Genomic DNA, 23961 nt, shown 5'->3' with positions numbered 1-23961 from the left:
GCCTCTGACCTTGGAACATCTCATCCCCCTTTAGTTCCTCCTGTCTCTGGGTCTGGTCAGAAAGATGGTCGTGCTGGGTGGAATCTCATTGAAACATATCACATACTGATAACCCTGTAGGAGAGTCTAGGTTCCAAGGTCACAGCCTCAGAATTGAAGGGATGTCCCTTGAAAGCAAATGAAAAGGAAATTTCTTCAGCCTGAGGGTGGTGAATTTATCAAATTCTTTGCCACTGAGGGCTGAGGAGGACAAGTGATTGAGTGCATTTAGGAAGGGATTGATATGTTTTTGGTTGGTAAAGGGGTTAAGTATTGCAGCTAAAAAGAGGGAGACTGACAATAAAAATATCAGCCATGATTGAATGGTAGCACAGACTCGATGGGCTAAATGGCCTAATTCTGGGCTTTTTTTGTTTTATGGTTTCACCAGTATAGAAGAGATGCAATCAACATCAAAACCACCTGATTATTAAACTCACTGGAAACAAAATTGTTTCCACTTCCCTGTCTCAGTCTCCTCACTCTCTCTCTCTCTCTCTCTCTCTCTCTCTCTCTCTCTCTCTCTCTTGCTCTCTTCCTCTCTCACTCTCCCTCTCTCATATCCTACTGCGGAATATTATGTTCCCACTTGTTACCTTCCATTGTGACAGTGTTGTTGTTTTTGCAACTCAAAATGTTCACAAAACACAAACATGTTTAAAGGTTATTTGTTTTTTTATCTTTAAAAGATTCAGTTTTGTTTTGAAATTTTACCTATATCCATCCCCTTGTTAAATGGCTAAACAAAAGAAGGGTGTTCTGCACCAAAGAACCCTTAAATTTTTGTCGCTAATTCTGAACAGTACCAATAACACAGTTTCCAAGTGTACACAGAGTTGCTGTTGGTGCTGTACAACATAGTGAAACATTGACAGTCCCTCAATGCCAGAACTATTCGTCCTCCAATATATCTGAGGCAGTCCATTTATTAATGCTGCTACTGTTGGAATACGCCTCTTGCAGGCTTAAGTAAACCTTCTCTCTAGTTACCAGTAACAGTTCTGTTGTTAGGAATCCCTTATTAAATTAACCAGCCGAGGGTGTCTACAATGGCTGTTGTGTGGGAGAAAGAGTGGTGGAATAAAGACATGCCAGTACTGTACACCCGGATGGTTGTGGGTTTTCCAATAATATTCCTCATATGTAACAGATAAGACAATAAACATTATACATTCAGTAGCCACTTTATTAAGGACATCTGTACAGTTGCTCATTAATGTGTATATATATATAAAATCAGCCAATCATATGGCTACAAATCATTGCATAAAAGCATGCAGACGTGGTCAAGAGGTTCAGTTGTTGTTCAGACTAAACATCGGAATGGGGAAGAAACTTTGACCGTGTTGGTGCCAGTTCTGAGTGTCTCAGACACTGCTGATCTCCTGGGATTTTCACACTCGACAACCTCTAGACTAGAGTTTACAGAAAATGGTGCAAAAAAACAACAAAAACATCCAGTGAGTTGCAGTTTTGTAGGTGAAAACACTTCATTAGTAAGAGAGGTCTGAGGAGAATGGCCAAAATGGAAGGTGATGGTAACTCAACAACGCATTACAGCCGTGGAGTGCAGAAGAGCAGCTCAGAATGCTCAGCACACTGAACTGTCTACAGACACAGAAGGCCCCTGTACCTGGTAAAGTGCCTTTGACTGTATATTAACAGATTAACCAAGGCAGGAAAACCTGATGAACTGATGTGGTATTTTGACTATTTCATTAGCAAGTTTAATAACTGTATAGAAATAGGAAACAAGACAATACGAGCAGGGATGGGTCACGTGACCCCTCAAGCTTGCCTCGATATTCTGTATGATCATGGCTGGTCTTCCACAGGTCTTAGCATCTTTTCTGTGCTCATTCCCCATTGCTCTCAATTCCCTGATCTTTGAAAATGAATTCTACACATCCTCTTTAAATATCCACGGTGACCTAGCCTCCGAAACCCCCGGGAGAAAATTTCAAACACATACCACTCTCCATGAGAAATTCCAAAGCACCTCAGTTTCTTAATGATTCCCGTAGGGTGGTCTGTATGTGGAATGAACTGCCAGAAGAAGTGGTTAAGGCTTTTTAAAGACGCTTGGAGAGGTGCGTGGATTGGAAAGGTTAAATGGGAACTAGGCCAAATGGAAAAAGCTTAGAGGGGAATCTAAATCACAAACAAGAGAAAATCTGCAGATATTGGAAATCCAAGCAACACACTCAAAATGCTGGAGGAACTCAGCAGGCCAGGCAGAATCTATGATAAAGAGTGCAGTCGACATTTCAGCTGAGATCCTTCAGCAGGAAGAAGCCATTCCTGAAATGTTGAGTGTCTGTCTTCAGGCTCCTGAACCTTCTCCCTGATGGTAGCAATGAGAAGAGGGTATGACCTGGGTGATGGGTATCCTTAATGTTGTATGCCAGCATTTTGAAGCATCTCCTTTTGAAGGTATCCTGAATGCTGGGGAAGTTGGTCCCTATGATGGAGCTGACTGAATTTCCAACTTCCTGCATTATTTTCCAGATCCATGCAATGAGCAATGCATATGGAATTATATTCTTTAAGCAGATTACAAGGCGTATTTCTGTTCATTAGCTCCACAGGAGTTAAGCTATAGTAAAATTGGTAAATTGGATTAGTAAGTATGCCGATGATACTAAGGTAGGAGGTGTTGTGGATAATGAGGTGGATTTTCAAAGCTTGCAGGGAGATTTATGCCGGTTAGAAGAATGGGCTGAACGTTGGCAGATGGAGTTTAATGCTGAGAAGTGTGGGGTTCTACATTTTGGCAGGAATAATCCAAATAGAACATACAGGGTAAATGATAGGGCATTGAGGAATGCAGAGGAACAGAGAGATCTAGGAATAACAGTGCATAGTTCCCTGAAGGTGGAGTCTCATGTAGATAGGGTGGTGAAGAAGGCTTTTGGAACGCTGGCCTTTATAAATCAAAGCATTGAGTACAGAAGTTGGAATGTAATGTTAAAATTGTACAAGGCATTGGTAAGGCCAAATTTAGAATATTGTGTGCAGTTCTGGTCACCGAATTATAGGAAAGATATCAATAAATTAGAGAGAGTGCAGAGACGATTTACTAGGATGTTACCTGGGTTTCAGCACTTAAGTTACAGAGAAAGGCTGAACAAGTTAGGTCTCTATTCATTGGAGCGTAGAAGGTTGAGGGGGGATTTGATCAAGGTATTTAAAATTTTGAGAGGGATAGATAGAGTTGACGTGAATAGGCTGTTTCCATTGAGAGTAGGGGAGATTCAAATGAGAGGACATGATTTGAGAGTTAGGGGGCAGAAGTTTAAGGGAAATACGAGGGGGTATTTCTTTATTCAGAGAGTGATAGCTGTGTGGAATGAGCTTCCTGTAGAAGTAGTAGAGGCCAGTTCAGTTGTGTCATTTAAGGTAAAATTGGATAGGTATATGGACAGGAAAGGAGTGGAGGGTTATGGGCTGAGTGTGGGTAGGTGGGACTAGGTGAGAATAAGAGTTCGGCATGGACTAGGAGGGCCAAGATGGCCTGTTTCCGTGCTGTGATTGTTATATGTTATGTTAAAAGAGTCCATCTACGGGCTGGGATGGGAAACAACCAATCACAATGATGTCTCAGTGGGCTGCTGGTGTGTCTACTACCAATTATAAGACCGTAACACATAGGAGCAGAATTAGGCCATTCAGCCCATCGAATCTGCTCCAACGTTCCATCATGGCTGATCCCGGATCCCACTCAACCCCATACACCTGCCTTCTTGTCATATCCTTTGACGTCCTGACTAATCAGGAAACCATCAACTTCCACTTTAAATACACCCACAGACTTGACCTCCAGCACAGTCTGAGGCAGAGCATTCCACCGATTCTGGCTTAAAAAATCCCTCCTTGCCTTTGTTCTAAAAGGTTGCCCCTCAATTTTGAGTCAGTGCCCTATTTCTGGTTATTGATTTGACACTGGCCTTTCTCCCATAGAGCGGATGTCGTTGCCATGCACGCCCCTGGGTGCCAGTGGAAAAATCAATGCTGCACAGAGAAGCTTCACTGTGACACCTTTATTCCTTCCAAAAGTGAGCCAGGCGTCCATCCCACTCTCTGTCAATCAGGTAAGCATCTTATGAACTGCCTAAAATGTTAAGAAGGCAATTACAACTTTGTGGATTTGTTCATTTTACAGCTGAGCATTGACTATGGTAATTGCCTAGTTGTTATAGCCCAGCAGTGATGAAAGGTCTCGGCCTCAAACATCAGCTGTTTATTCCTCTCCACTTGTTCAGTTCCTCCAGCAGTTTGTGTCTGTTACCCAGTTCTTATTGTTGCACTTTGTACTACTTTAAAATTTTCATTTGATTTAGTTCCTATGTTAATTAATGGATAATTCTGGCAAACCATTTCTCTTGGATTTCTCTAAATTTCTCGGGTTATTTCTTCAGCAGTTTGAACGGGGCATAACTGCACAAGCGTGTGGAGACCGGCCAGTGAGAACAGCGGGTAGAGTTTAAAAAGAAGACAGACTTACAGAGTGTGTGTCGGAGGAGTGGGCAACGGAGTAGTGGGAGACAGAGTAGGTAGGCTAGTCTTTGGAGCAATGGGGCTCAGGCAGTAGGGGGTCGAGGCCAGGTAGGTTATCTGTTTAAAATAAAGACAGAAAGTATGTGTGTGAGGCCGGTTTTCCGTGCTCAAGTGTCCGATGTGGGAGGTCCTAGAGACTCCTGGCTTCCCGGATGGCCATATCTGCGTCAGGTGTGTCAAGTTGCAGCTCCTGAGGGACCACGTCAGGGAAATGAAGATGCAGCTTGATGACCTTTGTCTGGTCAGGGAGAGTGAGGAGCTGATAGAGAGGAGCTACATGTAGGTTGTCACACCGGGGCCTCGGGAGACAGATAAGTGCGTAGCAGTCAGGAGAGGGGAGGGCAGGAAGCAGGTGCAAGAGAGTACCCCTGTGGCTGTCCCCCTTAACAATAAGTACTCATGCTTAAGTACTTTGGGGGGGACAGCCTACCTGGGGGAAGCAACAGTGGCTGCACCTCTGGCACAGGGTCTGGCCCTGTGGCTCAGAAGGGTAGGGAAAGGAAGAGGATGGCAGCAGTGATAGGGGACTCTATAGTTAGGGGATCAGACTGGCAATTCTGTGGATGCAGGAAAGAAACACAGATGGTAGTTTGCCTCCCAAGTGCCAGGGTCCGGGATGTTTCTGGTCATGTCCATTATGTTTTAAAGTAGGAAGGAGAACAGCCAGAGGTCATGGTTCATATTGGTACCAAGGACATAGGTAAGAAAAGGGAGGAAGTCCTGAAAACAGACTCCCAGGGTGTTAGGAAAGAAGTTGAGAATCAGGACCTCAAAGGCAGTAATCATGGGATTACTGCCTGTGCCACACGACAGTGAGTATAGGAATAGAATGAGGTGGAGGATAAATTCTTGGCTGAGGGATTGGAGCAGGGGGCAGAGATTCAAATTTCTGGATCATTGGGACCTCTTCTGGGGCAGGTGTGACCTGTACAAAAAGGACGGGTTGCACTTGAATCCATGGGGGACTAATATCCTGGTGGGAAGGTTTGCTAAGGCTATTGGGGAGCGTTTAAACTGGAATTGCTGGGGGGTGGGAACTGAACTGAAGTGACAGAGGAAAGGGAGAATGGCTCACAAATAGAGAAAGCTTATAGACAGTACGAAAGGGAGGATAGGCAGGTGATAGAGAAGGGACACACTCAGACCAATTGTTTGAGATGTATCTAATTTAATGCGAGAAGTATTATGAGTAAAGCGGATGAGCTTAGAGCGTGGATCAGCACTTGGAGCTATGATGTGGTGGCCATTACAGAGACTTGGATGGTGCAGGGGCAGGAATGGCTACTTCAAGTGCCAGGCTTTAGACATTTCAGAAAGGACAGGGAGGGAGGCAAAAGAGGTGGGGGCGTGGCAGTGTTGACCAGGGATAGTGTCACGGCTGCAGAAAAGGAGGAAGTCATGGAGGGGTTGTCTATGGAGACTTAATGAATACTTTGCTTCAGTATTCACTACGAAAAAGGATCTTGGTGATTGTAGGGATGACTTGCAGCGGACTGAAAAGCTTGAGAATGTAGATATTAAGAAAGAGGATGTGCTGGAGCTTTTGGAAAGCATCAAGTTGGATAAGTCACCGGGACCAGATGAGATGTACCCCAGGCTACTGTGGGAAGCAAGGAAGGATATTGCTGCGCCTCTGGCAATGATCTTTGCATCATCAATGAGGGTGGGAGAGATTCTGGAGGATTGGAGGGTTGCGGATGTTGTTCCATTATTCAAGAAAGGGATTAGAGATAGTCCAGGAAATTATAGATCAGTGAGTCTTACTTCAGTCATTGGTAAGTTGATGGAGAAGATCCTGAGAGGCAGGATTTATGAACATTTGGAGAGGTAGAATATGATTAGGAATAGTCAGCATGGATTTGTCAAAGGCAGGTCATGCCTTATGAGCCTGACTGAATTTTTTGAGATGTGACTGAATACATTGATGAAGGTAGAGCCATAGATGTCGTGTATATGGATTTCAGCAAGGCATTTGATAAGGTAACCCATGCAAAGCTTACTGAGAAAGTAAGGAGGCATGGAATCCAAGGAGACATTGCTTTGTGGATCCAGGACTGGCTTGCCCACAGAAGGCAAAGAGTGGAGATAGTTAAAGTGACTCACTAGAGTCAGGAACTAGGGGCTGTGCAACAGTTAGCTTTGTAGAAAGTACCAAAAATTCTATGGGAATAAACTACTTTTACACCAAGAATTGTAGGGGGATTAGTTCAGGTTTAGAGTTCTAAAGGGTAAAGTTTCTTTCAGAGCTTTCAAAAGGGGTCTATGGAAAGTGACGCTGGACCATTCTTAAATGGAACTAGTATGGAGTTGTTGGACCTTCCTCTGTACAGATATTCTTTGTTTCTGTGACTGGGAAAGAGAGAAAACATGTAGAGACCCTAATTCTTGCAGCATAGAGTCTGGTTCCAGCTCCTTGTATTGAAAACTGGGGCTTAATTGGATATGGTGCGTACACTGCAACCACAGTCAGATAGCAGTTCCACACCATTCTCTCTCATTCTTCCCTCTCTATTCTCCAGCCTTTCTCTTTTTCTTTCTCTCTCTCTCCCTCTCCCTCCCTCCCTCTGTCCCTCACACCCACAATTTTAAAAACGTTCTCATTTAAAATACTTAATTGTTATGTCATAATACAATAAAATCTACAGTAATTAATGATTTTTAAATATAATTGCATGATAGTTTTCAATAATTCAGTAGGCCAAGTTATGAAATTATAATGCTAAAGTTGTTGGTAATATTGCATTAAATTGTGTAGTGATGTTATAGTGATAGATATGATGATAATACTTTTTGGAGATACTTAAAAACAAACTGGTTGAAGGTTTTACTATTCTTTTATTTAATTGTTCCTTATTTGGAAATTTTCTATTTGAATCAAAGCCATATCTCTTAAAGTCTGGAAATCTTTCTTTAGGTTCTTACAGGTTTGAAAGCTCTTGTATGCGAGTTGAGTGCAAAACAGTTTGCCAGATATTCACTTTAGGTCACAGGTAGTGACAATGCAAGGGCTGGAGAGGCTTTGATAATGATTTTGTATTCAAGATATATTCAAGATTGTTTAATGTTATTTCCAGTACACAAGTGTAAAGGACAGTGAAAAATTTGTTACTCTGAATCTGTTGCAGCACAAAAAGATAAAGTACAGAATAAATATAAATACCATAAAGTATAGGAGCAGATTTAAGCCATTTGGGCTTTGAATCTGCTCCATCATTTCAGATGGCTGATTTATTATCCCTTTCAATCCCATTCTCCTACCTTCTCCCCATAACCCTTGATGCCTTGTCTAATCAAACTCTGCTTGCAATGTACTCAAGGTACATAAGACAGCTTAAATCCGTAGATTGATTGTGTGTCGATATAGTGATGCTAGGCATAGGAGTGCCTTTATAACCCAGACATGGTAATCACTCTGGTGAAACCAGCTGGCATTGACCTTGTACACTTAGATTTTACATATTATCTTCCACTCTCGGCTGTCATTTGGAAATTCCATTTTGTTTCTTTTACTCTTTAAATTTCTGTTTTTAATGTTGAAAAAAAACTTATGTTGACAGCATTAATGGCAACCTAGGCAATGTTTTATATGAAACACAGAATCATTGTAGCACATACAAAATTCCTTTGGCTGAATGCTAATCCCATTTCCAAATTTGTAGCTTTCTATGCATTAGTGATTAAAGTGTTTGCTTAACTGGTTCTTAAATGTGAGATCATTCATCTTTACCATCCACTCAGACAGGACATTCCAGATTCTTAGCAACTGCATCTTTCCCGAAACATATGTCCTTCGTAGGTACCTTTGAGATTCTGCAGATGCTGGAAATCCAGACCAACACAAAAAATGGAAGAACTCAGCAGGTCAGGCAGCATCTGTGGAGGGGAATAAGCAGTCGATGTCTTGGTCCAAAATGTTATTCTCCACAGATGCTGCCTGACCTGCTGAGTTCCGCCAGTATTCCGTGTGTGTTGTCCTTTATAGATACCTTTGTTTTGAGAAAAGCTCTCTGCTACTCTTGGTAAGAGAATGGTATAGTTGGCACAATAAAACATTTTGTTGGAATAAAGGTCTCTGCTTGAAGGACTGATTATATGGTCTTTTGTCATTAATAGCATGGTCCGCGTATTAATCCTCTACACCCACCCGGGATGAAGAGACGCACGGTCAGTCTAGAAACCTTTGCAGCTCACCACCATAATCAACAAAGAGCTCTGGTAATGCGACAGAAGGAGTATAACAGGTAGGCAAAAATAAAACACACAGATAATTAAATATCAGTACATAATTTAACAATCGAGGCTTTCCACAAAAGAAAATTAATGATATAGTACAGGATTAGTTGAAAGCAATCAGAAACTCCAACATTCCTAAATTCAAAGATGTTTGCTGCTTGGGGGCATCTTATTGCCTCAGTCAGGTTAGTGGGAACAATTTGTTTCCATTGAAAGGAACAAAGAACCACAAACAGAAATAACCACAAAAACAAACAAGGTTGTACTGTACCTAGAGAGGAATAAGAGCTTAAAATTTGCCATTTGTAATGTTAGTGAATGCATGTTTGACATGTTCACTTGACATTCATTTCTCTTGTTTTTGTAAAGGTGGTACTAATGTATTTGTTCTGAATACATAAAAGAGCACGCAAACAAATTTCAAATAAACACACACAAAATGCTGGAGGAACTCAGCAGGTCAGGCAGCATGCATGGAAATGAACAAACTATTGACATTTTGGGCCAAGACTCTTCAGGACTGTATGTCATATCAAATAAACATGTTGAACTTTGATAAAATTCTTTTAGGTTGCTGGGATAAGAGGGGATACTTGGGTTTATTATTTGAATGGTTTTTCATAAATTCTATTGTACTTCTTTTTTCCCATGAATGCCTGCAAGAAAGTGAATCTCAGAGTAGTATATGGTGACATGTACTGTGCGAACTTTGATAATAAATTTACTTTATCTTTGGAAAATTGCAAATGTCACTCCATTCTTTAAGAAAGGAAGAAGAGAAATTATAAAAATTTAAAAATTATGAAAAGAAATTGTAGACAAGTTTGTCTGACCCCAATGGTTGGGAAGATGTTGGAGTCAGTTGTTAAGAATGAGGTTATGGAATTTTTGGTGACACAGGACAAGATAGGACAACATCAGCATGGTTTTCTTAAGGGAAAATCTTGATTGTCGAACCTGTTGGAATTCTTTGAGGAGATTACAAGTAGGATGGATAAAGGGGATGCAGTGGATGTTGTATATTTGGACCTTCAGAAGGTGCCACACATGAGGCTGCTTACCAATTTAAGAGCTCCTGGTACTGTAGGGAAGTTAATGGCGTTTAGACCATTGACTGAATGGTAGGAGGCAGCGAGTGGGAATAAAAGGATCCCCTTCTCATTGGCTGCCAGTGACGAGTGGTGTTCCGCAGGGGTCGGTGTTGAGATCACTTCTTTTTATGCTGTATGTCAATGATTTAGATGATGGAATTGGTAGCTTTGTTGCCAAGTTTGCAGATGCTGTGAAGATTGGTGGAGGGGCAGGAAGTGTTTAGGAAACAGGGAGGGCACAGAATGACTTAGACAGATTAGAGAATGGGTAAGAAAATGGCAAATGAAATACAGTATTGGAAAATGCACTTTGGTAATAGAAATAAATGTGCAGGCTATTTTCTAAATGGGGAGAAAATCCAAAAATCTAGATGCAAAGGGACTTGTGCAGAACACCCTAAAGATAAACTTGTACGTTGAGTCAGTGATGTGGAAGGCCAATGCGATGCTAGCATTCATTTCAAGAAATCTAGAATACAAGAGCAGAGATGTGTTGCTAAGGCTTTATAAAACACTGGTGAATAGTTTTGGGCTCCTCACCTAAGATGTGCTGGCATTGTAGAGAGTTCAGAGGATGTTCACAAGGATGATTCTGGGAATGAAAGGGTTAACATATGAGGACTATTTGATGGCTCTGGTCTGTACTCACTGGAATTTAGAAGGATGAAAGGGGAATCTCATTGAAACCTTTCGAATACTGAAAGGCCTAGACGTAGTAGATTTGGGAAGGATGTTCCCATGGTGGGGGAGTCTAGGACAAGAGGGCACAGCCTCAGGACAGAGGTGCGTCCATTTAAAACAGAGATGGGGAGAAATTTCTTTAGCCAGAGGGTGGTGAATTTGTGGAATTTATTACCACAGGCAGCTGTGGAGATCGTTAGGTATATTTAAGGCAGAGATTGCCAGGTTCTTAATTGGACATGCCATCAACGGTTAGGGGGCGAAGGCCAGGGAGTGGGGTTGAAGAGGGGAAAAAGGATCAGCCATGATAAATGATGGAGCAGACTCGATGGGCCAAATGGCCTAATTCTGCTTCTATGTCTTATGGGCTTTGACTTTGACCAGGGCAGATATGATTCATTAAAGCAAGAAAGCTGGTAGCTTTATAATTCGGTAGATTTTAAGTTAACCATGAATGTGCCACTACAGCTGAACTCCTGCTGTAGTTGCAGAATCTCGGACACATCACTGCGCAGGGTGAGCATGCTGCCCAGTTGTTACCTCAGTGAACTTCCAGCACCTGATTGAGATGCACATGGAAGCTGGGCTGTAGCTCTCCTCCAAAGGTTCCCTCATCTTGAACCTCAAAGTTAGGCTCCAGTTTCCTTTTCCAACAACTCCCATTGGACTTCCAGACGACCACCTTACTTAACTGTGAATGGTTTCTGGACAAAAGAGCACTTTCATGCTGGTGGCACTTAAAAGTCAGGTGAAAGTATGGATTCAGTGGTGTCCTGGTTTAGGGATTACTTGTCAGTTGTCTTGTAACACAAGTTTCATTCCGTATAAGTGAGAACACACAACACCGAGCACAGCAAAGGAACAGGCCAGTCAGCCCATAAAGTGTTCACCGAATAGAATACTGAAATATGCTAAATGTCTCCTGCCTGCACATGGTCCATATTCTTTCATTTGCTGCATATCCAAAGGTCTCGTGAATGCATTACTGTATCTTAAGCATCACTATAGTATCTAAATGCCAATATTGTAAGTTTGGAAAGTGACAGGAAATGGCACAAATCTGGAATATTAGCATTTTGCATTAAACAAAGAAGTGGCAAATTACACTGATCACGAGATTATCATGAATAAACTTGTGAAACTATCCACAGCAAATTTTATTCATATAGCATTTCTGACAGAGGAAGAACTGAAAGATGTTCTGAATAGTCATTGCCTTTTCAAAAGCTTGAAATATGAAACATGTTGGGGTAACTGACTCATGACTCATTGACAAAAGACAGTATTTGTGTGAACAACACTGAAATTTTTTATTGGTGTAAAACACCCCCGCCATTATTGAAATGAAAGGAAACTTATTTTCTTTCCCCAGCAAATTCTTCAGCAGGTTACAATGCCCATATTTTGAGACAGTATGTAACATCACTAAATGAATCTCCAGGCTATGTTGCTTGGATACAGTTGCTGTGAAAAAAGGTTTTGAACGTCAACTGTCAACATGATCTTTTATTAGCCCACAGCTCTATTTAACAAAGAATTCTCTTGCGTGGGCCATGTGTGGCAAAGTAACTTTAATAACAAACACACTTCCTCTTCAACATATTGGTGCTCCTTGTACAGAATGCCAGGCAACCGCTGACTCTGCGTGGTTGGTGGGTAAAGCACCTTGGTTCTTATGTTCAGATGCGTGCCTCTCTTTGCTTCCATTTGAATTTGAAAATATTTAAATCTACTATGAGAGGTAGAAATCTCTGTGTTATGACTCCATCGCAGTGTACAGAAATGTGAATTTATGAGTCTAATGGCTTGTAGAAAGAAGCTGTCTCGTAGACTGCTGGTCCTGGCTTTAATGCTGCCGTTGCGTATGGCAGACAGAACAGCTGAAACAGTTTATGGTCAGGGTAACTTGTGTCCCTGCTGATCTTCCAGGCCTTCTTTCTGCACCTCCTCCTGTAAACGTACTCAGTGGAGGGAAGTTCACATCTACAGATGGACTGGACTGTCCATAGCACTCACTGCAGTACCCAGTGGACAAGGTTGGAGCAGTTCCCGTACCAGCCAGTCAGTATGAAGTCAATGGTGCCCCTGTAGAAGTCCTGAAGATTTTGGGGCTCATACTGAACTTCTTCAGTCGCCTGAGGTGGAAGAGATGCTGTTGCACTTTTTTTTTGCCACAAAGCCCGTGTGTACAGTCCAGGGGGGGATCTTCAGTGATGTGTATATCGACAAATTTGAAACCACTCACCCTCTCAACTGCAGAGCAAGCCTGTCTCCATTCCTCCTGTAATCCACGGTCAGCTCTTTTGATTTTTGGACACTGAGGGAGAGGTTGTTATCCTGCACCACTGTGTCAGGGTGTCAACCTCTCCTCTGTAGGCTGTCTCACTACTGCTAGAAATAAGGCCAAGCAAAGTCACCTCATCTGTGAGTTTGATCTCCAGATTGGAGCTGTGTGTGGCAGCACAGTCATGGGTGTAAAAGGAGTAGAGAAGGGGACTCAGAATACAACCCTGGTGGTCACCGATGTTGAAGGTCAGAGGGACAGAGGTGAGGGACCCATCCTTCCCACCTGTCGGCGATCCAACAGGAAGTCTAGGATCCGGCTACACAAGGCGGGGTGCAGGCTGAGGTCTCTGAGTATCCTGTCAAGTCTCAAGGGAATTATGGTGTTGAATGCTGAACCGTAGTCCAGGAACAGCATTCTAATGAATGTTCTCCAGGTGAGTGAGGGTGGTGTGTAGTGCTGGGGCCACGGTGGCATCGGTAGACTGGTTCTGTCAGTAAGCAAATTGTAGAGGGTCCAGTGTGGGTGGTACCATGCTGTATATGTAGTCTTTAACCAGACTCCCAAAGCATTTGCCTGTATTTGAGATGAATGTGACAAGGTACCAATCATTTAAGTATGCTACCTTGCTTTTCTTAGATGCAGGGACAATGATGGATGATTTGGAGCAGGAGGGCACTACACACTGGGAGAGTTAGAGATGATATATGTCCATAAACACACCAGCCAGCTGTTCAGCCCACACTTTGAAGACGTGCCCTGAGATGTCATTTGTCCTTTTTGCCTTGCGACTGTTAAGACACGTTGGAGTGTTCTACGTACCTCAGCTTCAGAGATGACAAAAAAGCAGGTCTCATCGACAGCTCTTCTCAGGGGTTCAGACTTATCAACCTCGAATTGAGCATAAAGAGCATTTAGTTTGTTTGGGAGCGAGGCAGCAATATTGGCTGTACTGTTATGTTTCCTCTTGAAGTCCATGATTGTGTGCAGTCCTTGTCATATGCTGTGTATTTATCTCCTCGTAAAGACAATGTGAAGTCTTTGTACATAATGCTACTCCATGCTTACGTTCAGTGGCCACTTTATCACATACCTCCTGTACCTAATAAAGTCACCTCTGATTGTATGCTTGTGGTCTTCTGCTGCTATAGCTCATCCGCATCAAGGTTCAATGCATTGTGCATTCAGAGCTGCTCTTCTGCATACCACTGTTGTAACGTGTGGTTATTTAAGTTACTGTTGCCTTGACCCACTCTGGCCATTCTCCTCTGACCTCTCAAGGCATCTTCGCCCACAGAACTGCCGCTCACTGGATTTTTAAAAAATTTATTCTTTTTGCACCATTCTTTATAAACCCTTAAGAGTTTTGTGTGTAAAAATCCAAGGAGATCATCAGTTTCTGAGATACATAGCCACCAACAATCATTCCACGATCAAAGTCACTTAGATCATATTTCTTCCAATTCTGATGTTTGGTCTGAACCTCTTGACCATGTCTGTGTGCTTTTATGCATTGAGTTGCAGCCACATGATTGGCTGATTAATGAGCAGGTTTACAAATGTATCTAACTCAGTGTGCATAATACAGCTCAGGTTATTTTATGTTGTTGGAAAGCCCCCTGTGACAGTTCTATATCAGTGGAATACGTAACTTATCCTGATACTTGGGTCTTCTGGCCAATATTTTTGTCTCAACCAAACACAGAATCGGATTATCCAAGCATTACTGAGTTGAAGTTTGTGAGACTCTTTTTGTGTTCAAGTTGTCACTCTTGCAGCTGCCAACATTTCAGTTGATGAATCTGAATCAGGTTTATTTTCATTGACATACAGTATGTTGTGAAATTTGTTGCTTTGCAATACCGGAATAGTGCTATATATATAAAAAATTACTATAGTTCACAATTGTAAGTAAGTAAGTAAATAAATAAATAAATGGTGTGGAAATGAAATATTGAGGCATTCTCCAAGGGTTTGTGGACCATTCATAAATCTGATGGCAAGAAGGAAAGAAGCTGTTCTTAAAATGTTGAGAGTGTGTATTCAGTTTCCTGTACTCCTCCTGACGGTAGCATTGAGAAGAGGGCATGTCCCAGATGGTGAAGGTCTTTAATGATGGATGCTATCTTCTCGAGGCACTGCCCTGTCTTCAGTGGTGGGAGACTAGTGCCCATGATCGAGCTGGCATAAACTTCTGCAGCTTTTTCAAATCCTGCCATTGTAGCCATGTGGTGTTACAACCAGTCTGTGGTACATCGTTGAAAATTTTCTAGTCTTCGGTGTGTTACGAACCCCGTAACTGGGTCACTTACCAGCAAAGATAGAGAGGTCCGTTGAAGTCTGATGGTACTGTTTTTAACAGTATTTATTAGTAAAAATACACAAAAATAATATCAATGCAAACATACAGATAATATACGTCGTCAATACTAAATCTAAAAGAGCAGGTACAATAATAATCAATAAGAAATAAGCTCTATCGTTGTCTAGGGGATAATGTATTGTCCGATGTAAAGTCACTCAGTTCATTCAGGCTGCAGCCTTTTGTTGGAGTCAAGAGAGATTTTTAGAAACTTGCCAGCTTCTCCTTTTTATGATTTCGATCCTTCGAGAGTTCCGTTGGTGTAGCTGGTCCTTTAGCTAAAGCCGTTCTTCCGTGGTGAGGCCCCAATCCCAGGCAAAGGGAAAGGACGCACGTGAGCCCCCCCCCCCACCACCGGCTGTCGCTACTAAACGCTGTCACGGGATTTCTAGCGTTTCTCCTGGTGCGTCTGAAGGGGTTGTTCCCCAGACCCTCTTTTATCCTTACTCAGGATGTCCCAGACGTCAATCAGGTTGGGATGATGCAATCTCTCAACCAGCCCACTCTGGTCATCCCCCTGAGGGCTTCAATGAATAGTACAGTACGCAATACACAATTCCGTCTCCAAGAGACAATAGCCGTTATCAATGGTTCCGCCTTGCTGAGGCCAGGACACATTCCAAACCCTTGTGGATTCTCTCTCATTTCCTGGGTCCCAGACCTGAATTAATGGCGATCTTGCGATTCTCAAAAAGGAGGGGGCGACTTTGTACCCTTCGGCCCTTCAGAGTTGTGGCACATTCGTAACAGGTGGCATACCACATCTTCTTAAATTCCTAATGAAGTTGGTGTGCCTTCTTCACAGTTGTTGGGCCCAGGATAGATTGTTTGAGATGTTGAATCTGTGCTCATTCAGTTGGAAAAGCACCTGTACTGAAAACAGAAATGGCATGGAATTACGCTGGGTAGGTGACTTCAGTGCCAACGGGTTTGCGGTACGAGTATCGATAACCTGGCTGACTCCTGAAGGACATACAAAAACACAAGAGCAGGAATAAGTCACCTGTAGCCTGCCCTCTAGTTACTTGTGTCAGGCTGTGCTTTCTTTACAGTGTGAAAGGGTGATGATTTGTCCTTGTGCGCTGTGTATATTTTCAAGTTAAGATTCCCTGGCCTATACAAGCATAACACTGCCTTTTTAAGTTTTCTTTGCTCAGCTTTCCTTAATAGTGCAATTGATAGGAGAAGTAGACAAATATACTGACATTTTTAGAGCAGTGGGATTTATTTTAAAAGCATTGAATTTTCACATTACGTTTTTCATTGAATGCAGCTTTCAAATGCTAATGTAACATTACTGACTTAGTGCCACTTGATAGTACAATTGTTGAACTGGTGTTTTGGAGGAGCAGAGATGTACTGACAACAAGAGAGCTCTTTAGCTTCTCTGCATTGCATGCTGAAGTGCAAGGCAAACACTGCCATCCAGGCCACAGGCCAGCATTGAAACTGATGGTGTTGATTTCCATACCCTGATCACTGGAGCACATTTTCAAGAGCTTGAACGTTGTCATTTGTCCACTCTGAATACGTAAAAGGGCAGGAAAAGGAACCCCAAATGAGCACATTGAGCTTTCCTCTGACAACTCTGAGTTCATTAAAAGTACATGGGGAATCTACAGAGTACAGTAAAAATCACCAAGAGAATCACCGGGGTCTCCCTACCCTCATCTGTGACATTTACTGGGAGCATTATATACAAAGGGCTCAAAGCATTGCTGAGGATCCCTACCTCCCATTCCACAATCTCTTTGACCCACTGCCATCAGGAAGGAGGTACAGAGGCATCAGGACTAAGATTGCCAGACTGGGTAGCAGCTTCTCCCCTCAGGCTGTGAGACTAATGAATACCCTGACATCACCATGTCTCGTCACTAGGACAGCCAGCTGTTTCCTGTTTACTTGTGCTGCCCATTTCACATGCATTCTGGATTATAATTTATTAACTTATTTGTGGTAATACTTTGTCTTTAGTGCTGTGTGTTGTGACGGTATGGTGGTCCGGAGGAACATCGTTTCATTCGGTTGTATGTGTACATACATTCAGATGACCATAAACTTCAGCTTGAACCTGACTAACAAGAGGAATCTCAGGAATCCAAGGGCATGGGAGCATGAATTGAAAACAGGACATTTCACCGATATTCTCTACTCCAATCCTGCTCAGGGTGGGATGGAGAATTACTCGTAATTATGCAGTCCTTTTCTGAATCATTGCAAATGCATTTATAAAACCAGAAAGGATGCCAAGTTTGTGAACCCTTGCCACAAAACACAGATTTATGACATGGATGAAAGCCATATGCAGTAAATCAAAACTTATTAGTGATTAACTATTATATTTTTCTGATCTTTTCTGATGTATTCATTCTGTCTTCAGCTATTCCAGGGTTATTGATTGATTGAGGTACAGAGCAGAATAGGCCTTTCCCGCCCTTAGAGCCACATCACCCAGCAACCCCCTGATTTAATCCCAGCTTAATCTCAGGACAATTTACAATGACCAATTAACATACCAACCGGTATGTCTTTGGACTGTGGGAGGAAACCAGAGCACCCAGAAGAAACCTAGGTGGTCACAGAGGGAACATACTAACTCAAGAAAAGTGGTCTCAGTCATAATTACTTTAGTTTTATTAACAACTGAATATAGATTTAAATGTGGTACCTTGCTGAGCAATAACCCTTATATTTGAATTATATTTCTGTGCCTATTTGTGGTAACATAAAGACAGTTAAAACTTTCAGATTATTTGAGGTGGTAGAGGCATTCTGCTGCAGAGTTTCAAACGAAAGCATTGACAGTCCCTTGCCCCTCAGATGCAGCTCGACCTGCTACTTGAATTCCTCCAGCAGACTGTTACTCTAGATTCCAGCATCAGCAGTCCCTTGTGTCTCCTAGGCAACGTTCTGTTTGGTTGGTAGTCAAGCTAAAGATGTTACAGATTGAGTGGCAGCAAAGGCAAAAAATCCTGTGACAATAGCAGTGCTTTTACAAAATACTGTGTATTTTTTAAAATGCAGGTGTAAGTGAACTCTTTATTGTGGGCAGGAGTTCCCTCTGGTGGTCCTCTCTCATGCTGCGGTTATGTGAAGGAAATTTGCCAGATTAGCAGTGTTGAACTGGTGTAGTCTAATTTGTCGAAGCGAAGGTCCATGTTTCCTACTAGCAGCAAGTTTCAGATCTTCGTCAAGCTGTTAATGGAGATGTTGCATGAAGCTTTGTATTTCTCTGCAGGTGTCTTCAATAGCTCAATTTAACAATTCCATTATTCCAAATGGGGTGCTGGATTCCTCTACAAAGGAGCTGACATGGACCCAGTGGATTGAGTGTGGTATGGTGCCTTTAAATGCCATACTGCTGACCGGCCATGTATCCTTGAACTGCTGAGGGGGTCCCACAATGGCATTTGGCAAGGGTTTGAATCCAGCAGCAGCAGAAGAATGAATACTTTCAAGCTATTGGACCTGAAGGGGTGATGATGTTTCCATGATGTTGCTGCTGTTGACTTTGTGAAAGTCCTGGGGTCCTATCAAAGAGAAGTGGCAGCAAGCTTAATAAATTGTTGCAGTGGATTCTCCATGTTTGAGGCCTGGAGTTCGAGGTCCCATCATCAGCTAGTCTGGGGGTCAGTGCCAAAGTCTGAAGGCCAGTTGCTGACCGGAAGTTAGGAAGTCAAAGGCTGAAGACTTGAGAATGGAGACTGGAGGCCCGAAGGCCTGCCCTGGGGTTGGAGAACTATCTGTGCGTGTGTGTGTGGGAGGGAGGAAAGCAGTTGGTTTTGCTGTTGTTGTTTTGTTGTTCGTTCTGTTCTGTGTTATTCTGCTCAGCATTGTGGACCTTTCATATTGGTGCTGGTAACACCTGACATCCTTAGGTTGTGTTGGTTGTTTACGCAAACAACACATTTCACTGTATGTTTTGATGTACATGTGATAAATAAATGAATGTGAATCCAGGCAGATTTACAAGCAGCAGCCACAGAGGTGCACATTACCTCTAGTGCCAATGTTGTGTTGTGGACACCATTAAACTTCTGGAATGCATTGCTGCTGCACCCATCCAGGAGAGTGTTCCTGGCTTCAGCCCTACCACAAGTTAAGCCGTAGGTGGAGGAGTCACTCAGTGCAGAGATGGCAGTCTCCGGCCTACCAGGCCGGAGAGCAGCTGCTGAATGGTTGCACCAGTCCTAAGTTATGAGTCATGTTGCTGATTGATAGAATAACAGGAATTTTTCTTATTTTTTAGAGATGTGGCATGGTAACAGGCTTTTCCGGCCTAACAAGTCTGCGCCACCTACCAACACTAACATCCTTGGAATGTGGAAAGAAACCAGAACTCCTGAGGAAACCCAATTTTCATTCTCTTTTTATCCCCAAGCCTAAATGGGCAATCAATTTTGGGTGAGATGAAATCTATCCTACAATTTGCATTCATCTTATGGATAAGGAACCAGACGATGAGATGTCAGTGCCAGTGACACAATCATGTTCACTGGTTCAGGCACATGTGTCTCTAGCATTATAGTAAAGCAGTAAACGGCAGAAATATTCAGCAGGTCAGGCAGCGCCTGCGGAGAGAGAAAAACACTGGGTATTTCAGGCCTACGACCCTTCAAAAAGTTAAGATGAAAAATTATCAACTTCAGGCTTTTTCTCTTAGAATCTAAGGAGCATGAGAGGTGACTTTATAGAGGTGTATAAGATGGTAAGAGACACAGATAGAGTGGACAGCCATCTCCTTTTCCCCAGAGTAGCAGTGGTTAATAGAGGTATGATGGCATGATAGTTAGCACAATGCTTTACAGTACCAGTGACCCGGGTCAGTTCACGCTCTCTGCCTGTAAGAAATTTGTATGTTCTCCCTGTTACTGCCTGGGTTTCCTCTGGCCGCTGCAGTTCCCTGCCACAGTCCAAATGTGTACGGGTTGGTAGGCTAATTGGCCATTGTAAATGGTCCCATGATTGGGCTCGAGTTAAATTGGGGAGGTGTCTGGGCAGCATGGCTCAAAGAGCTGGAAGGGCCTATTCTGCACAATACCTCAATAACATTTTTAAAAATAATAATTTTGAGGTGATTGGAGGAAAGTACACAGGGGATTGTCAGAGGTAGGGTCCATACTCAGAGAGTATTACATGCATGGAACACATTTTCAGAGTGGTGGTAGAGGCATTTCAGTGACTTTCAGACAAGCTCATGGATGATAGAAAACTGGAAGACTATGTGGGAGGGAAGGGTTAGATGGATTTTGAAATAGGTTAAAATTTGGCACATTCATGGGCAGAAAGGCACGTAGTGTGCTAACCTGTTCTATGTACTAAACAATAACAGTTTCTCTCTTTACAAATGATCAGTCACCTGCCATGTACTTTCTCAATTTTCCGTTTTCTTAGTTCTTTTTTAATTTGCTTTTCTCTAGCGCAGTGGCTGACATCTGGTCAGGGTCTAAGACCTTTGCTTTGTACCAATGTATTTAGGATATTCCACTGAGTGAACTGATTTTTTTAATTGGAAATCAGCATGTGGGCATCAGCCAGAAAAGATCTCGGCAAAGACTAAACCAGTCTGCCACCAGAGTAAGGCAATGAAGCCAAACGCAGCTACCTTTGGGCAGGAGAGGTATAGAAGCCAGGAGTCTCACACCACCAGGCCCAAGCAGTTCAAAGTTCAAAGCAAATTTATTATCAAAGTATGTATATGTCACTATATATTACCCTGAGATTCATTTTCTTGTGGGCATTCACAGTAAATCCAAAGAAACACAACTGAATCAATGAAAAACTACACACAAAGATAAACAATCAATGTGCAAAAGACAAAGGATTGTGCAAATACAAAAGGAAAAACAAAATAATAATAATGGATAAATAAGTAATAAATAATATTCCAACATAAGTTGTAGAGTCATTGAAAGCGAGCCTAAATGAGGAATCGGTTCAGCTACTTTCTTCAACCATTCAGCTTTTGAACCAAGTAGCACTATCTTAGTTACTAGAGTTTACAGTGCCTTAAAAAGTATTCACCCCCCCCCCCCCCCCACTGGAAGTTTTCATGTTTTATTGTTTTACAACATTAAATCACAGTAGATCTAATTTGGCTTTTTTGACATTGATCAAAAGAGACTCTTCCGTGTCAAAGTGAAAACACATCTTTACAAAGTGATCTAAATTAATTGCAAATGTAAAACACAAAATCATTGATTGCATAAGTGTTCACCACCACCCTCCCCCACTTTAAAATAACACACAAATCATCACTGGTGCAACCATTTGGTTTTAGAAGTCACATAGCTAGTTAAATGGAGATCTGTTTTTGGAGACCTGTGTGCAGTCAAGGTGCTTCAATTGATTGTAGTAAGAATACACCTGGATCTGGAAAGTCCAACTGCTGGTGAGTCAGTATCCTGACAAAAACTACACCATGAAGACAAAAGAACACTCCAAGCAACTCCATGAGGAGGTTATTGAAAAGTACAGGTCAGGGGATGGATACAAAAAAAATTCCAAGTCACTGAATATCCCTTGGAGTACAGTTAAGTAAATCATCAAGAACTGGAAAGAAATTGGCACAGCTGTAGATCTGCCTGGAGCAGGCTGTCCTTACAAACTGAGTGGGCGTGCAAGAATGGGACTTGTGAGGGAAGTCACCAAGAGCCCTATGACAACTCTGGAGGAGTTACAAGTTTCAGTTGCTGAGATGGGAGAGACTGTGCATACAACAACTGTTGCCCGGGTGCTTCACCAGTCGCAGCTGTATGGGAAGTGGCAAAGAGAAAGCCACTGTCAAAAAAACTCTCATGAAATCTCAGCTAGAGTTTGCCGGAAGGCATGTGGGAGTCTCTGAAGTCAGCTGGAAGTTTCTGATTAAACCAAAATTGAGCTTTTTGGCCATCAGGCTAACACTATGTTTGGCAAAAGTCAAATACCTACACGTCAGCAAAAACATACAATCCCTATCATGAAGCATGGTGGTGGCTGCATCATGCTGTGGGGGTGCTTCAGTGTAGCAGGCCTTGAAAGGCTTGTGAAGGCAGAGGATAAATTGAATGCAGCAAAATACAGGGAAATCCTGGAGGAAAGCTTGATGCAGTCTGCAAGGAAACTGCACCTTGGGAGAAGATTTATTTTCCAGCAAGACAATGACCCCAAGCTTGAAGCCAAAGCTACACAGGAATGGCTTAAAAACAATACAGTTAATGCCTGGAGTGGCCAAGTCAGAGTCCAGACCTCAATCCCATTGAGAATTTGTGGCAGGACTTGAAAAGGGCTGTAATTGTTGCCAAAGGTGTATGCTGAATATCGACCTGAAGCAGGTGAATACTTATGCAATCAATTGTTTTGTGTTTTATATTTGTAATTAATTTAGATCTGTTTTCAATTTGACATGGTAGAGTTTTTCTATTGATCAGTGTCAATAAGGCCAAATTAAATCCACTGTGATTCAATATTGTAAAACAATAAAACATGAAAACTTGCAAGGGGTGGGGGTGAATACTTTTAAAAGGCACTGTTAGCAACTCTATGACTACTTTGTATTAAAATTAACATTTTAGTCCTAATTGTGTTCTTATAAAAATGTCTTTAATGTATGTTTTTCTTGTGAATATGATGCTATTGACTGTATCTGTGATACTGTTGTAAGTTTCAAATACACCTGAGCATGTAATAATAAACCAGACTTTAATTTTACTCCCATTTATTGTTTGTGGGACCAGTTAGCTGCCTCTGATCTGCAATATTTGGTGATAAAGAAGAAATTGGCTCTATTTCTCACTTCATTGGATGTATATCTAATTATAAGACCAATGCTGCTAAGAGTCATGGAGCAGTACAGGACAGAAACAGGCCCTTCAGGCTGTACCACCTATGCTGAGCTGTTACCCTGCCTAGTCCCGGTGACCCACATGTGGATCGTAGCAGTCCATCCTCCCATCCATACTCATCAAAGCTTTGCAATGGAATCTGCATCCACTATTTCTGCTGACCCCTCATTCCCACAGAAAGCCTTTCAGTGCTATTGATGAACATGGTTGATTCAACATGTACACTTGATTTTCTTGAAGGTGATCAATTGACCATTATATTGTTGCTTTGTAGGTATCATCAGAGCTGGCAGCGCCCATTTTATGGTTCTTTGGCTGAGAAGGAGGAGTATAGGTAAGGGAATACAAGGCAGTCTGTAGGAGGCTTCTGTCTGATGTAACGGGTTGGAACGCATTGAGACCAGCTTGCACCTCATTCACATCTTGAGAATCACACTTACCTTTTCTGCCCAGATGCCCCAAATGTCCTGCCAGCCTCCTTGCTGCAGCCATTTCATGACACAGAGCAGATAATGATCCATGACTTGGTGGTGGCAAGTGAGGTCCCATCCACAAGAAGGTATGACAGCCTTCATAATCAGAATCAGATTTATTATTACTGGCACATGGCATTAAATCTGTTGCTTTGGCAGCAGTACAATGCAAAACATAAAAATTACTAAATTACCACAAAGATATATAAAAAATACATAATGTAAAAAGAGAGCAAGATAGTGAGGTAGTGCTAATGGGTTCATGGATCGTTTAGAAATCTGATGGCAAAAGGAAGAAGCTGTTCCTAAAATGCTGAGTGTGCATCTTCAAGCCCATGCACCTCCTCTGAGTGGTATTAATGAGAAGAGGGCATGTTCTGGATGGAGAGGGTCCTTCACGATGGATGCCGCCTTCTTG

At 42.3% G+C, this 23961-nt stretch overlaps 1 protein-coding gene across 3 annotated transcripts in view; it reads left to right on the top strand.

Moving 5' to 3' along the window:
* The window catches only part of LOC132378059 (uncharacterized), a 130492-nt gene that overhangs the window by 93894 nt on the left and 12637 nt on the right, over positions 1-23961 (top strand). For 2 of the 3 annotated variants that reach the window (XM_059944729.1, XM_059944727.1), the window contains 3 exons: positions 4000-4130; positions 8710-8837; positions 23345-23404. In XM_059944729.1, coding sequence (XP_059800712.1) covers positions 4000-4130; positions 8710-8837; positions 23345-23404 — 319 coding nt within the window. The remainder of the gene's footprint in view (positions 1-3999; positions 4131-8709; positions 8838-23344; positions 23405-23961) is intronic. The other variant, XM_059944728.1, reaches the window with a different exon arrangement.

This window comes from Hypanus sabinus, chromosome 19 (genome assembly GCF_030144855.1).
Source record: "Hypanus sabinus isolate sHypSab1 chromosome 19, sHypSab1.hap1, whole genome shotgun sequence".
NCBI lineage: Eukaryota > Metazoa > Chordata > Chondrichthyes > Myliobatiformes > Dasyatidae > Hypanus > Hypanus sabinus.
This window is presented reverse-complemented; position numbering and strand designations above follow the sequence as displayed.